General features: G+C 47.3%; 1 protein-coding gene across 4 annotated transcripts in view; it reads left to right on the forward strand.

Annotated features, from left to right (window-relative positions):
• RAB11FIP5 (RAB11 family interacting protein 5) overlaps window positions 1–16,729 on the forward strand; it is a 108,137-nt gene that overhangs the window by 60,214 nt on the left and 31,194 nt on the right. For all 4 annotated transcript variants that reach the window (XM_048846422.2, XM_048846424.2, XM_075128153.1 and 1 more), the window contains exons 2-3: window positions 1,984–2,441; window positions 5,403–6,132. In XM_048846422.2, the coding sequence (XP_048702379.1) occupies window positions 1,984–2,441; window positions 5,403–6,132 (1,188 nt within the window). The remainder of the gene's footprint in view (window positions 1–1,983; window positions 2,442–5,402; window positions 6,133–16,729) is intronic.

Here is a 16,729-nt window from a genome sequence, read left to right on the forward strand (position 1 = left end):
TGCCTCTCCCATACCGCAATGGTTTTCTTCTCCCTTCCTAACAGACGCTCCTTATGGCCAAATCAAATTCAGGCACAGGGCAGGCGGGTTGGGAGAGCTAGTCAGTCACGGTTTGGGCAGGGGGGGCATCCGCTCTTCAGGTCGAGCCTTAATTTTGAATTTCCAAGGTCGTCTCCTTTTGACCAGAATCTTCTTTAAGAAGGTATTAATTGACTGTGCAGTGTAGATGTAGCCATGTTGGTCCCAGGATATTAGAGACAAAAGCTGGGTGAGGTAATCTCTTTTCTTTTCTGTTCTCTCTCACCAATAGAAGTTGGTCCAATAAAAGAGATTACCTCATCAACCTTATGTCTGTTCATAGACCAGTCATTTTTAAAACGTGACCAGTGAGGGCCTTCCTCTGGAACGCACATATAGTATTACTATGGAGGGTAATTTGTCTTAATGTGGACAAGTTACTTAGTGGAAATAGGGTGAAAACTGAATGTAGGGATACGCCGTAAAATATGGCATGCATCGGTAAAAGGTCTGTTTACAAATGGCACCTTCATGCCCTGAGTGGTGTGTGTGTGTATATGAATCTCATCAACCCACTGACCCCACATGAGCTCTGGGGGTTACACTGTCCCATAGTGGGGAGAGCCGGATTCTGGGCTGGCTCAGACATCGTCGGAAAGCTTGTTACGTTCTGTTTGCAGCATCTTTGTCCCTGGTGGTGACCGAGCCCTGGTTGAGGTGGGAGACCTGCAGCGAGTTTCTTGTCTATCAGCCTTATGTAGCATAACTGAGTCGCATGTGGAATCCCACAACATCCTATGTAGAGCCCCTTGTCCACACTTAGCCTCCATTAGCGTCTGGAGGAAGTCCTTGCTGCGCTTGTACCTACTGTGTTCTGGCCTGCTGCCCTAATCAGATCAAAGCTGTCAGGTGTCCTGTCTGGGAGCCTGGGCCTTGGAGGTCTCCATATAAACAAGGAACTTCTGACCTTCATGCGTAATGTCGGTGGTTCAGTAGAACACTTAGCGAGCCAGACAGCGAGCAAAGCAGGAATAGGCTAACAGCACACTGTTCATACAGCAAGTAGGCATGAAAAGAATCCTAGGCACTGCGCAGTAAAACATGGTCCTTAAAAATTAGGCCTTTCACTTTATTAGGCTGGGGTGGTGAAGTTGACACTGAGTAGGGTAGCAGCAGCTGGGAAGTGTGGGGGAGGAGATTCGTAAAGCAGGAGGAGGGAGCTAAAGCATGGGTGGAAGGAGGTACCACAAGCCAGTTGTCCAGAGAGCTTGGCTTCCTCTCACCAGATCACCTAAGCTGTTTCAACAGGGCTCCATCCTCTGGCTGTGGGATGGGACCTCAGGCCTTTGTGGAGAGAAGGCCCAGGACTTGGGGGTCAGGAGACCTGTCTTCTGTTCTCATCTCTGCCGGAGAGTTGCCGTGTGACCTTGGGGAAGTCACTTTTCCTCTCTGGGTCTCTGCGTCTCCAGTTTTGGGATGGGGATCATAAAACTTGCCTCACCTCGCAAGGAGGGTGGAAAGAGTTAATTCACTAGCTTGTCGAGTGCCCCAAGTTCCTTAGACACGGGGTGCTGTGGAGGTGCAGGTTGTGTCCTAGGAGTGAACTTGGACCACACCGGCCCCAAGGAGAGCCCCAGTGACCGCTCTGAGGGATGTAACAAACCTGATGGCAGCTAAGCCTCCATGCACCAGGGCTCCCTGGCTTGTGAGAAGGGATCACAGCTGAGTGGGAACTCAAGAAGCAGCAAATCTAATGATTTGAAAAGCAGCCTGTTTGCACTGTCTTAGTGACCAGGTGCTCTCCCCTGTGCAGTATGTCAGCTAATTCCCCGAGCTGCTGCGCAGACCTGATCGGTTCTGTTTTCTGCTGTCTCTTGTCTTAGGCCTTTCCCTCTGAGCACCTTCTGGCTCAGTCATTGGTCTTGGAAATAACAGGCTCTTCTCCCCTTTTCTCTCAAACTCCAGGTGGCACAAGCTACATTCCAAGGCCGGGAAGAAGGAGAAGGAGCGAGGAGCGATCCAGGTCACCATCCAGTTTACCCGCAACAACCTGACGGCCAGCATGTTCGATCTTTCCATGAAGGACAAGCCCCGGTCGCCCTTCGGCAAGCTGAAGGACAAAATGAAGGGGAAGAAGAAATACGACTTGGAATCTGCCTCTGCTATCATCCCCAGCAGCACGGGGGCCCTCGACATGGAGGAGGACTACGAGCTAGGGGGCAAGAAATCCAAAGGGAAGGGCGGTTTCTTCAAGAACAAGCTCCGCAAGTCCTCCCTGACCCAGTCCAACACCTCGCTGGGCTCCGACAGCACCATCTCCTCAGCCAGCGGTAGCCTGGCTAACAACTTTGGCATAACCATCAATGTTCCCGAGGTAACCAAATCCCCGAGCAGACACAGCAGTCTGTCCACAGAGCGCTCTGGTAAGAGGATACTGATTTTAATCACTAAATAAGGGGCTGCCTAGGGTACTTTGGGTACATTAACTGATTGCTCACTGGAAGGAAGTGTCCTTTATAAGTTACTTTCCTCTGTGAGGCTCACTATACGCTTGAGTGGCTGGGGCTGGGGTACTGGCATGAAGGTGCCAGAGATACTGCCCCAGTAATGAATGGTGGGTAGGGCTGTTCTAATGCCAGATTGACAGACCTGGAGATTGACACCCTCTGTTTATGCACAGAACTGGTACAGCAGTCTGTAGCAAGGCAAAATTCCCCCGTGGTGCCCTGCCAACTCCCCAGGGTTCAGAGTGCAGCTGAAGACCAAGCTGTCTTCAGCTCAGGAAAATGGTTCTGAAAGAGTGTAGTCCCTAAACCTCAGCTGGAAGAGCAGCATCCTTCAGCGGGTGTTGAACTCTCTCTTTGGGGTCTAGTGAATGCCATTTGAAAGAGAAAATGGCTCCCTCTGTTAATCTGCTTGGAGCAGAGGTGGGAGAAATGGTGAGTCCTAACGTATGGATGCCAGCATATTCTATGCTGTCCCCAAAAGCTCTGCCCATCCATATGTTAAAGATTCACTGTGGATCCATTTTTTCTGTTCTTCGAATTGTAGGACTGGAAGGGACCTTGAGAGGTCATCTAGTCCAGTCCTCTGCATTCAGGGCAGGACTAAGTATTATCTTGACCGTCCCTGACAGGTGATTGACTCACCTGCTCTTAAAAATATCCGATGATGATGATCATCATACACCACAGACGGAGAATTCTGCTCTACCTCTCGAAAGTAGGTTCCAAGCATCCAGTGTCTTCCCAGCAGTGAGCCCTGAATGCACAGTGGTCAAGCAGAATGGAGCATTAATTTACCGAGCTTCCCTGCTGCATCTCCTGTCTCAGGGAACTTTTCAGGCTTGGATGAAAAGTGTCTGTTCAGACAGTGGCTGGACTCCAGTGACTAAAGCAATCTGAGTTCTGTCAGTCTCAGCACTCTGAAGGCAATGCACAGAACAGGGATGCCATCTCGGTGCATTAGCTTTTATTGTTTGCTGAAAGAAATCTATAATTAATCCACAAACGATTTGATTGGCCTGAGACAGTACATTCAGAAATTCTCTTATTAGATCAAGAAGCGGGTCCTTGGTAACAATAAGTATTAATTAGGGCTGTCAAGCAATTAAAAAAAATTAATCGTGATTAATTGCGCTGCTAAACAATAATAGAATACCATTTATTTAAATATTTTGGGATGTTTTCTACATTTTCAAATATATTGATTTCAATTACAACACAGAATACAAAGTGGACAGTGCTCACTTTATATTTATTTTTGATTACAAGTATTTGCATTGTAAAAAAACAAAAGAAATCGTATTTTTCAGTTAACCTTGTACCATTACTGAAGTGCAATCTCTTTATCATGAAAGTTGAACTTACAAATGTAGAATTATGAACAAAAATAATTGCATTCAAAAATAAAAGGATGTAAAATTTTAGAGCCTGCAAGTCCACTCAGTCCTACTTCTTGTTCAGCCAATCGCTCAGACAAACAAGTTTGTTTACATTTGCAGGAACTAATGCTGCCCACTTCTTGTTTAAAATGTCACCTGAAAATGAGAACAGGCGTTCTCATGGTACTGTTGTAGCTGGTGTTGCAAGACATTTACATGCCTGTTCTCACTTTCTGGTGACACTGTAAATAAGAAGAGGGCAGCATTACCTCCTATAAATGTAAACAGACTTGTTTGTCTTAGCAATTGGCTGAACAAGAAGTAGGACTGAGTGCACTTGTAGGTTCTGAAGTTTTACATTGTCTTGTTTTTGAGTGCAGTTTATGTAACAAAAAAAAAATCTACATTTGTAAGTTGCACTTTCAGGACAAAGAGATTGCGCTACAGTACTTATATGAGGTGAACTGAAAAATACTATTTCTTTTGTTTATCATTTTTACAGTGCAAATATTTATAATCAAAAATGATATCCACTTTAATTTCAATTACAACGCAGAATACAATATATATGAAAATGTAGAAAAGCATCCAAAACGTAATACATTTCAATTGGTAGTCTATTGTTTAACAGTGCGATTAAAACTGCAGTTAATCGCAATTTGTTTTTTTTAATTGCAGTTAAGTTTTTTGAGTTAATCGCATGAGTTAGCTGATTAATCAACAGCCCTAGTATTAATGCATTAAAAACCAGCTTCTTAGCCACACAATGCTGTCTGCTCCCTTAAGTTTGATGCCCTGGGTTGTGCTGGAGTGAGAATGCACATAACTGCTCTCGCACAATTATATGCATCCGCGGGAAAAACCATATTGCGTGGGAAGGTCGAATCTGATGTGTACCATTTAATGTCAGGCAATTCTCCAGGTTGGACTCTACAACGAATTGCAAAAAGTTATTGCATGTATGACTGTATGACCTGGAAATGGGACTAAATGCAGGGAAATCTTAAGTCACATTTTCCCATCCGCCATAATATCCTCAACTAAATTGACAGTTCTTCACAAAGCAGTGTGTTAGCATAGTCGTTGTAGTGAATCTTAGAGGAGCAGTCCTTCCCCATGTAAAATTTTAAGCGATGCTTCCGCACAAATCCACATACTGCTAAGATCTTTTCAGATAGTTTCTTGCCTCTATTACTAACTTTCAGATTTATTTTAAAGGAAGGTTTTATCCTCCTTTCCTCCTCCCTTGATCCTTCAGTGAAATCATTTTGCTACTCTTGGTGAGACTTCTATAGCAATGTGCTCATGCTCTTGTCTCAGGATTTATTATAATTACATTATATGATTGGGAGAAGCCACAGCTGGGGTTGTGAGGGTGGGAGTTGGAGCAGTTTCACTGATATCTTCAGCATTGGCAGGTGGTAGAAGGCAATGTTGCTGTGTGAAATATGTGGGGTCAAGGCAGATGTTCTCATTTGATGCTGCTTTTTCCTCCTTCTAGTTAAAGACTATCTACCTTCTCCAAAATTAGCCCACAAGAGAGCATTCAGTGATGAGATCTCCCAGGTTAACGTGGTAGCTGAGCCGAAAGCAATCCAAAGTCCAAAGCCAAAGGATGACCCTGTCTCCAGATCCTCTCTCTGTGTCAATGGAAGCCATGTTTACAGTGATGAACCTGCACCAAAGAGCCCAATGTCTGACCTACCGAGCTCCTTGCCGCTGTCCCTGCCTCTACAGAATATCACCAGAAAGTCTGAGGAGGGTTTCCACGCTGGCTTCCCTCCTCCTGACTCTGAAGACCTGCCATGGGGAGTCAGGCAGCAGAAAGAAGAGCCCAGATTCCTTCCCTCTCCTCCCAGCTTAGCAGTACAAGAGGAGAACAAGGTCTCAACCAAAGCTGTAACCCTCAGCAATCATCTAGGTAGAGCCAAGTTGGAAGAAGGCAGCCGCTTAGAGACCAAACCTGTGCAGATCGCAACGCCGATGGTCTTCTCCATGGAGGTGACAAAAGACAAATCCCATGAGGAAACCAGAAAGGAAGACAAGAAGTCCAAGGTTGGCCTCTTCCACCATGGGGGCACTAAAGGTGATGCAGGGAACAAGAGCTTGGGGGAGAAGCTGGGATCATCCCTGACCATATCTCCGCAAGTAACAGCTGCTGGAGACGAGAAGAGTAAGAGCAGCAGCTGGTTTGGATCCAAGGACACCAAAGAACCTTCTCAGAAACCCAGGTCAGTAGAACCAGGATTATGGACTATGCTGAATTGCTCCCTACAGTCACACTTCAGAGGCCACTGTAGCTCTTTAACCAAGCTGCCCCAAGATACAATCTAAAAAGCCATGCTGTTGTGACATTGCTCTACAGTGTAAATGGAGCTGTGATCCCAAATTAGACGCACTTTCCAAACCTATTTTCTAGCCATGCTGTGATAGGAAAAAATACTTCTAAGGGGGTATAAATATCTGTCGGCGTCTCCTGCAGGGGGAAGGCTGGTCTTGTGGCTAAAGCACAGGACTGGGAGTCGGGAGCCCTGGGTTCTATTCTTGCTTCTGCCACAGATCCACTATGTGAGCTCAGTCAAGGCAGGTCCCCCTTCTGGGCCTTTGGGATGATACAGTTCTCTCCGGGATGGAGGTTTAACTCCGTAATGTTCACAAAGCATATTTGAAATCCTTGGTGGGAAAGTGCTATAAAATATTATGCCTAGGTAGCTAACGTTCCCTTTGTACTTCCTGTTGCACCCAGTTGGGATCTGGGGTATCAAGATAGCTAGTGACAGGTGCATTGCTTACAAAGGAGGATGCCTCCCTGATCTTTGATTCAGGGTGGCACTGTGCTGCCCAAGTCCCAGGAGGGTGGTAGGTGGGTAACACTGGGTAATGTGAGTGAACCCTTTTGAAGTGGCTAATCCCAGCTCTGCTGTTTCCCTCTTTCCTCCTGCTTATGCATCTCTAATTGCTCTAGCATAGCGTGGTTATTCATCCTCTACACAGGTGCAGGAGTCTGTGGCACATGGAACTATTTCAACTTTGTGCCTCTTATATGCTGGTTCTATCATGGAGATGCAATTCCCACCCCCATCCTCTTCATTCTTCTTAATGGTTGAGTTCTTGTGGGGGTGCTGAGAACCATTGAACCAAACTGTAAACCCTGTGTCTGATGGAAACCACTAAAAGCCAGGGGGTGCAGGAGCACCCCTAGTTCCATCACCTGTGCATTCTTGTCTGCCATTTTCAGCCCCATCTTCCTGCTGATATTGCAGGGAGTGAACCCACCCACCCCAGCAATAAACCCACCCACCACTGACTTCAATAAAAAGGATGAATGCAGTAACTCTAACTGGTGGCTTATCCCTGGTCCATCAAGGAAAATAAATTCTGAAGTACATTTGGCTCGCTGTGCCGTTAGCTCTGCATGAATCATGCTGTTCTTAAGAATTTGTTTAGGTTTACAACATTGCCTGGAGTGGAAGCAGGAGGAAAAGTTTGTTTGCTCTTTGGAGACTCAAGCTTTTAAAAAAAAAATAAAATAAAAGGGTGTTTTGAGAATGCTGGTCTGGGGCTGCATAAGAGGTACAATCTCTGGTTTGTTTGAGGTAAGGGCCTGGGGTGCTGAAACAATCAGTTCACATACTAAAAGGGTTTCTTACAATGTTATCAGAGTGCAACAGGTTTAGCTTCCTGCAGCTTGAACAAGGATGATAAAGTATGGCTACCTTGCATGCTCATTATTAAGGGGAAAAAATAACTCTTCCCTTGTACCCCTGTGGAAAATGCTACAGTTGCAGGAGGCCGTGGACACATGGAACCAGATTAAAAGGGGGAATTATAAAAGGAAAAAATAAAATCACTTTTCAAAGACATTCCTCACCTCGCGGACTTCCACCTTACGTTATCAGAGCTTCGCTCCCACGGCAGTTTGGGGCAGAGGGAGGGTTCAGTGCTTGCTACATCTGACAATCAAGTCAGATATTACAAATTACGATCTTACTGCTTGCTACAGGAATCCCTCACTTAACGTTGTAGTTATGTTCCTGAAAATGCGACTTGACACGAACGATGTTAAGCGAATCCAATTTCCCCGTAAGACTTAATGTAAATGAGGGGGTTAGGTTCCAGGGAAATTTTTTTCACCAGTTTTAAACAAACAATTTAATACTGGTACACAGTGGTGATGATTGTGAAGCTTGGTTGAGGAGGAGTCAGAGGGTGGGATATTTCCCAGGGAATGCCTTACTGCTAAATGATGAACTAGCAATTGGCTGAGCCCTCAAGGGTTAATTCTCACACTCTACAAGGCAGCCGGAAAGGAGGGAGGGCAGACAGAGAGACACACCCTGTGTGTATTTGAGAGAGAGAGATGCTCATTGCCCCTTTAAGTATGAAGAGTGGGGTCAGAAGTACACTGGTTTGTTAATTAGATCAGCAAGCTGAGACCAGACTGCAGCTCCTGCCTAAGGCAGGAGTCTTGGGGAGCAGCTCCAAGGCAGAGAGCAGGAGCAGCACATGGCAGTGCGGGAAGGGACAGCTGAACTGCTGGCAACTGATAGCCTGCTGAGCAGCTGCCGCACAGGGAACTTAGGAGAGCGGGGAGCTGATGGGGGGCTCCTGGTCCACCCTGGTTCCAACCACCCACCAGCTAGTTCCAACTGGCTGCTCTTCCTGCAAGCAGTGGACAAAGCAGGCGGCTGCCAAACAACGTTAGAAGGGAGCATTGCACAACTTTAAACAAGCATGTTCCCTAATTGATCAGCAACGAAACGTTAATCAGAACGACTTTAAGTGAGGAGTTCCTGTATTTGATGGGCACTTTTGAAAGAGTTTTACCCACTAAAGGACTTCCTGAGATCTCAACTCCTATTAAATGTCAATGGGACTTGGGCTGCTAGGTGACTTTTGAAAATTTTATCCAGTATGTTCACATCTTATATTTCTTTCCTCTTGGCGAGGGAAACTAAACTAGTCAGTTTTTAGTTAACTTCACTTTCTGCTTCTGGATCACTAATTCTGTGCTGACTATACAGTAGAACCTCAGAGTTACAAACGCCTTAGGAATGGAGATTGTAACTCTGAACAAAATGTTCTGGTGGTTCTTTCAAAAGTTTACAACTGAACATTGACTTAATACAGCTTTGAAACTTTACTGTGTAGAAGAAAAATGCTGCTTTTAACCATCTTAATTTAAATGAAACAAGCACAGTAACCGTTTCCTTACTTTGTCAAATCTTTTTTTAAACTTTCCCTCTATTTTTTAGTAGTTTACGTTTAACACATCTCTGTATTGTATTTGCGGGTTGTTTTTTTTTCTCTGCCACACCTGATTGCATACTTTCGGTTCCAAATGGGGTGGGTGGTTGACCAGTCAGTTTGTAACTCTGGAGTTCGTAATTCTGTGGTTTTACTGTATATCTCTGTGCTGACCAATTTGCCAACGCCCCTGTGCTCTACGGGTAGGGCAGCATTAGCCCCATTTTACAAGTTGGGCTAACTGAAGCAGGCAGGTTTAGTGAAGTGTCCGGGGCTGTGTGGTAAGTCAGTGGCAAGCTCTTCCTGCTTCGCTTCTGATGTGGTATTCAGGAACCACAAGCAGCAGCCCTTCTCCATTCAGTAACCCAGAAGCAACTGAGCAAGTCAGCAGCAGTGTCTTCCTGCAAGAAAACCTCCACCCAAGCCTCCCTTAGAATGACGACTTCCTTTCTGCTGCCTCTTTTTGAAGCCGAGTAACTCCAGCTGGTCAACTGAGTAAGCAAGTAGAACTTAACATGGGTAAAGAGCCCATTGTTAAGTTGCCTGATTACAGGCAACTTAACAATGTCACAAGTGAAGGCCATGTAGTTAGTGTGGGTGGTTTCTACTTTGGGTAATGGAACACACCAGACCCTGTGAACTCACCGGCACCTAGTTTCTGCAGCACTTGTGGAATTCTGTGCCAGGTGCAGATCAATTTAAACTTTCAGGTTTGATTGAATTCAATAAGAAAATGAAATCACTACTGGGTCCTTCTGTGTCAGGTTTAAATATTAACTAGGTACAATGTCCTTCCATTTTCAGTGTGCAGCTTATTTTTGGCTCAGGTAGACGTTGGCAGGGGTGAGGTTGGAGGTTTCAGTGTCTGGGTGGGGTACTGTTAGGAGCCAGGAAGGCATGTGGGAAGGGTAGTTTGGAATTGGGGGAATAAGCACAGTGGCTGGAGGATTTTTGATTAGTCATTTTTGCTGATGACAAAAAATAGGGGAAACCCTCCAATTAATAGGAGTACTTGTGACACCTTAGAGACTAACCAAATTTATTTGAGCATAAGCTTTCGTGAGCTACAGCTCACTTCATCGGATGCATACTGTGGAAAATACAGAAGATGGTTTTTATATACACAGACCATGAAAAAATAGGTGTTTATCACTACAAAAGGTTTTCTCTCCCCCCACTGCACTCTCCTGCTGGTAATAGCTTATCTAAAGTGATCACTCTCCTTACAATGTGTATGATAATCAAGGTGGGCCATTTCCAGCACAAATCCAGGGTTTAACAAGAAAGTCTGAGGAACAGTGGGGGGGAGGAATAAACAAGGGGAAATAGGTTACTTTTTATAATGAATCAACCATTCCCAGTCTCTATTCAAGCCTAAGTTAATTGTATCCAATTTGCAAATTAATTCCAATTCAGCAGTCTCTCGTTGGAGTCGGTTTTTGAAGTTTTTTGTTGAAGGATAGTCACTTTGAGAACAGAAATTGCGTGACCAGAGAGATTGAAGTGTTCTCCGACTGGTTTTTGAATGTTATAATTCTTGACGTCTGATTTGTGTCCATTTATTCTTTTACTTAGAGACTGTCTGGTTTGGCCAATGTACATGGGAGAGGGGCATTGCTGGCACATATCACATTGGTAGATGCGCAGGTGAACAAGCCTCTGATAGAGTGGCTGGTGTGATTAGGCCCTATGATGGTGTCCCCTGAATAGATATGTGGGCACAGTTGGCAACGGGCTTTGTTGCAAGGATAGGTTCCTGGGTTAGTGGTTTTGTTGTGTGGTGTATGGTTGCTGGTGAGTATTCGCTTCAGGTTGGGGGGCTGTCTGTAAGCAAGGACTGGCCTGTCTCCCAAGATTTGTGAGAGTGTTGGGTCGTCCTTCAGGATAGGTTGTAGATCCTTGATAATGTGTTGGAGGGGTTTTAGTTAGGGGCTGAAGGTGACGGCTAGTGGCGTTCTGTTATTTTCTTTGTTGGGCCTGTCCTGTAGTAGGTGACTTCTGGGAACTCTTCTGGCTCTATCAATCCATTTCTTCACTTCTGCAGGTGGGTATTGTAGCTCTAAGAATGCTTGATAGAGATCTTGTAGGTGTTTGTCTCTGTCTGAGGGGTTGGAGCAAATGTGGTTGTATCGCAGAGCTTGGCTGTAGACAATGGATTGTGTGGTGTGGTCAGGGTGAAAGCTGGAGGCATGTAGGTAGGAATAGCGGTCAGTAGGTTTCTGGTATAGGGTGGTGTTTATGTGACCATCGTTTATTAGCACTGTAGTGTCCAGGAAGTGGATCTCTTGTGTGGACTGGACCAGGCTGAGGTTGATGGTGGGATGGAAATTGTTGAAATCATGGTGGAATTCCTCAAGGGCTTCTTTTCCATGGGTCCAGATGATGAAGATGTCATCAATATAGCACAAGTAGAGTAGGGGCGTTAGGGGACGAGAGCTGAGGAAACGTTGTTCTAAGTTGGCCATAAAAATGGCATACTGTGGGGCCATGCGGGTACCCATAGCAGTGCCGCTGATTTGAAGGTATACGTTGTCCCCAAATGTGAAATAGTTATGGGTAAGGACAAAGTCACAAAGTTCAGCCACCAGGTTAGCCGTGACATTATCGGGGATAGTGTTCTTGACGGCTTGTAGTCCATCTTTGTGTGGAATGTTGGTGTAGAGGGCTTCTACATCCATAGTGGCCAGGATGTTGTTATCAGGAAGATCACCGATGGATTGTGGTTTCCTCAAGAAGTCAGTGGTGTCTCGAAGGTAGCTGGGAGTGCTGGTAGCGTAGGGCCTGAGGAGGGAGTCTACATAGCCAGACAATCCTGCTGTCAGGGTGCCAATGCCTGAGATGATGGGGCGCCCAGGATTTCCAGGTTTATGGATCTTGGGTAGTAGATAGAATATCCCAGGTCAGGGTTCCAGGGGTGTGTCTGTGTGGATTTGATCTTGTGCTTTTTCAGGGAGTTTCTTGAGCAAATGCTGTAGTTTCTTTTGGTAACTCTCAGTGGGATCAGAGGGTAATGGCTTGTAGAAAGTGGTGTTGGAGAGCTGCCGAGCAGCCTCTTGTTCATATTCCGACCTATTCATGATGACAACAGCACCTCCTTTGTCAGCCTTTTTGATTATGATGTCAGAGTTGTTTCTGAGGCTGTGGATGGCATTGTGTTCTGCACGGCTGAGGTTGTGGGGCAAGTGATGCTGCTTTTCCACAATTTCAGCCCATGCACGTCTGCGGAAGCACTCTATGTAGAAGTCCAGTCTGCTGTCTCGACCTTCAGGAGGAGTCCACCTAGAATCCTTCTTTTTGTCCAGGCCTGAGACCTATTCACCCATGTTTTTCTAGGATCATAACGGGTTAGAACAGGGGTTTTCAACCTTTTTTTTCATATGGGGACCCCTAAAAAATTTCAAATGGAGGTGCAGACCCCTTTGGAAATGTTTTACACAGTCTGTGGATCAGCAGGGGTCTGCGGACCACAGGGTTGAAAGCCACTGGGTTGGAATGATCAAATGAGTATATTTTAGTGACCAAGGGCCAATAGAATAGTGAAATATGTCGTTAAATAGGATTAATGGGGCAAATTGCAAATATAGAAATTCACTCAACCCATTAACCATAAAGCGACGTTATGGTAAAAACACACAACACTTTATATCTTCAAAGGGCTTTAAAGCCCCCTAACTACAAACAAACTCAATTAGCCTAAAGGGAGACCTCCCTGAGCTATTGACTAATCGCTGGTAGCAGCTCTGTGCACTTTGAAGTCGGCTGCACACAACTTCTGCCAGCTCTGTGGCTCTCCTGACCTAACTTGACCAACCTGCTCAACTGGACATATTAAGGTATTGGATTCAGCACGGCCGTACACCTTCTGTAGCCATTTAAACCTGTGCAAATCTGGTGTAAAATGCTACCTCGGGTGAGAGAGAGGGGAGTGCTGCCAGGTGGCATTTTGCACCCACCTTGCATTCACTTGACACAGAGGTAAGTGACGACATGCCATGGAGGGTAGTAGAGAATCGGGCCCCCATTGTTTTGCTGAGCCAGTGGCCCTTGTCGCTGCAAGTCTCCGAATGCAATCCCACTTCAGTGAAACCTGTCACTACCCCAGCACTGGAGATGGCTTCAGGGCAGATGATGGAAACGGTCCTGAAATAAAGTCTTACAACATCCCTGGGAAGTGTGCAGTAGGTTGTGGCCTCTCCCACTTCACAGGTGGGGGAGTCAGCCAGATTTTCAAGAGTAGCCACTGAGTGGGGGGGCTACCCCTGTTTTGGGTGCCCCGTTAGACAGCTGGGGCCTGGTTTTCAGAAGTGCTGATCACCTGGAGTGCCCCTCGGCCTCAGGTGGAGCTGGGGGCGCTCGGCACCCCTGAAGTTCAGGCCCCAGGTGTGTCGCGTCGGATAATGCGGATCAGTGGTTCCTCCTTTCCGTTCGGGCCAAGGCGACTGGCCCAGAGGTCTGGCTGGAGTCCGTTGCGGAGGTTCGAGCGGGAGGGCTCCTGCACCCCGGCCGCCTCCTTCCCACAGCCTAGGAAACTGCAGAGGGGTGAGGGATGAATCCGCTTCTTCACGGCTGACTTCCTGTTTCCTGCCGGGCCGGCCTGGGAAGGGCTGGGCTGGGCTAGGCCAGGCCAGCCGGCACCGTCCTCCCCAAGCATCGGCACCAGCTTGCCCCAGCCAGCGCACGGAGTAGCCGCCGCGCCGGAGGTGGGTGCCCCTGGGGGCTTGGCTGACCCTGCGTTCGGGCCCTTCCTGCGGCCAGGCCTAGCCTAGTCCCTGCAGGTGAGGGGGATGGGAGAGGTCCAGGCCTGGGGAGACGATCAAGTTGGGGGGGGCTCCCTGGCTGCTCTGAGGAGGCGGAGGAGAGCCCCAGCCCCCCGATAGGAGAACCGAGCTGGGGGGGCATCGCCACAGAGCGACTGGAGGGCCTCGCTCCCTTCCCCTCCCTGCCTCGGCGACGGATTTCCCTGGGACACCGAGCGCCGAATGGCCGGTGGGTGGGTCTCCGCTGCCTGCTGGTGTCACGGCTCCCGAGGGCCCGTTCGGAAGCGGGGGGCTCGCTGGGCCGGACACTGTGCAAGCCCCTAGGGCGGGGCGGCCCCTGCTCGCCGTCTCGGGCGAGAGGCTCGCCGAGCAGGTGTGAAAAATGGCGGCAGCATTGAGCTGCTCGGACTAGCTCTGTGCTTTAACGGGGCCGACGTTCGAAATGCCCGTAGCCCACCCCCCACCCCCCCGATCCCTTAACACTCAGGCCTCCCCTTGGAGACGGGGCTGCGAACCCTAAGATTGTATGCAGTGTCGTCGTAGCTCTTAGACTGACTTTTGTTTCACCCCTTCTACATGGACTCTCTTCCTCCCCGCCCCTTACGTTTAAAACACTGAAGACTCCCTCGGGTGCGGGGCCTTTGGGGTGCTCACTCTGCTGCTCCCAAGGGGGCAGGAGGGGAGGGTCCCTCCAGGTGTGCGTTGGGAGAGCAGAAATCCCATTGATCAGATGTGCAGCGTATGCTCTGAAGCCTTTGCCAGTGAAGGTGATCCGGAGACCTACCTGTAACTAATCCCCACTCCGGTTACTGTACTTTCCCTCATCCCCAGCCCTGCAACACGGCTCCGAGTCCAGGGTACGGACACCCTTGGGGGGCTGCTGGGCCAGGTGGCCTCAGAGGTCTTGGCCTGGCCCTGGGAAAGTATATAACTGCTGCCTCTGGTCTCTCCCTGCAGGAAGCGAAGGCCTTAAAGTGCTAGTTTTCCTCGGGTACTCCATGGTGCTGGCTGGGGGCTGCTGGCAAAGCTCTGACTCCATTAATGCCCACAGCAGCACAGGGGGGCGATTCCTTCCCATTGTTGTTTGAGGGGAAAAACACCTGATCTTTGTTTCTATTATGGCTGGAATTTGAGCCTTGACCTCTGTGCCTCAGCTTTTCCATGTGCATGTGGTTTTATTTCTCTTCTAATACAGATTTACCCTCCTTTTGCAAAGCACGGTGCAATCTCTGGATTGTGAGTGCTTGTTGGACGAAGTGCAGTGTTGCTGTATTTACTCTGCAGAGCAGACTGGGAACTGTAGGAGAAATCTCACTGATTAGCTGTTGGCCCAAGATGAGGCACTCGAGTTGCTTGTATTTTTTTTTTTTTTTTTTTTTTAATCGCGGGAGGCCAAGATATACAAAATACTGCCAAACAGTGGATTCCTTTCCCCCCACATTTATTCATTTATTTTTGCTCATTGATCTGTATGTTCCTTTTATGGGAGTAGCTGGGTTAGTAAGTATTTTAAGACAGTGATTCTCAACCAGGGGTATGCATGCCTCTGGGGGTACGCAGAGGTCTTCCAGGGGGGTGCATCAACTCATCTAGATATTTGCCTAGTTTTACAACAAGCTGCATAAAAAGCACTAACGAAGTCAGTACAAACTTACATTTCATACAGACAATGACTTGTTTATACTCCTCTATATACTGGACACTGAAATATAAGTACAATATTTATATTCCAGTTGATCTATTTTATAATTAAATAGTAAAAATGAGAAAGTCAGCAATTTTTCAGTATTAGTGTGCTGGGACACTTGTATTTTTATGTCTGATTTTGTAAGCAAGTAGTTTTTAAGTGAGGTGTAACTTGGGGGTACGCAAGACAAATGAGAGTCCCAAGAGGGGTACAGTAATCTGGAAAGGTTGATAGCCACTGTTTTAAAAAGCAGTGCAGACTTGTGAGTCTAGGCTGCTGCAAATATATGGACACCCTCCCCCCCGCTCCCCCCCGCGGGCCCTGTGTAGTCCTTAACACCCTCAGATCATAGTCTGACAAATAGCTGATATGGTAGGAAGAATTGGGATGCGTTTCTTGGAATGTTTTCTACAGTTGGCTATTCCATGAGAATGTGAGTGGGGGAGGAAGAGGGTGGGGCTAGGGAAGGGAAATCCAAACCCTGGTGTGAAAGCTTGCCTGGTAACTGCTCAAGCAAGAGACTCAAGGGAGAAAGTTTGTTGTTGATTGAATTCTGACTGTGTACTCAGTGGTCTGCAGACCTAGAGAAACTCCTAGTCCCTGCTGCAAGGAGCTTACAATCTAAAGACACGGACAGTAGCTTGCCTGTAATGGAAGAACATCCATAGACTGTGAAGGAAGCCCTGTTGGGTGTCAAGCAAAGGGGCTTTGAGGGTGGTTTTATGGTGGGGGTAGTTTGGTCAATGGACAGACAATGAGGAAGTTTCAGGTGAAGGGGCTGTTTGGAAGAATGCACGAAGGGGAGACTGAATAGTTTAATAGAGGCTCTGGAGGAGGGTAGGCAGCAAGAGGGGTATGGCAGTGATTAAATGGTTGCTTTTAACAGGCTTGCTGGGAGCTCGTCTGACTGTGGGTGCTGTAGACTGACAGGCCTTGTCATTTGCTCTGCCACTGGCTCACTCTGAGACCTTGGGCAAGCCACCTGATGACAGCCTTAGTTTTCTTATTGCTAAAATGAGTATGATGCCTCCACCTTAGATGAAGGGAGGTGTATATAAACTGCTAAGTGCTATTATTATTATTTCTGAGTCTGACGACTTGAGGTGTTGGAATTGGAGTAGAGAGAAAGAGCGGAGA

This window comes from Caretta caretta, chromosome 4 (assembly GCF_965140235.1).
Source record: "Caretta caretta isolate rCarCar2 chromosome 4, rCarCar1.hap1, whole genome shotgun sequence".
In the NCBI taxonomy this organism is placed as follows: Eukaryota; Metazoa; Chordata; order Testudines; family Cheloniidae; genus Caretta; species Caretta caretta.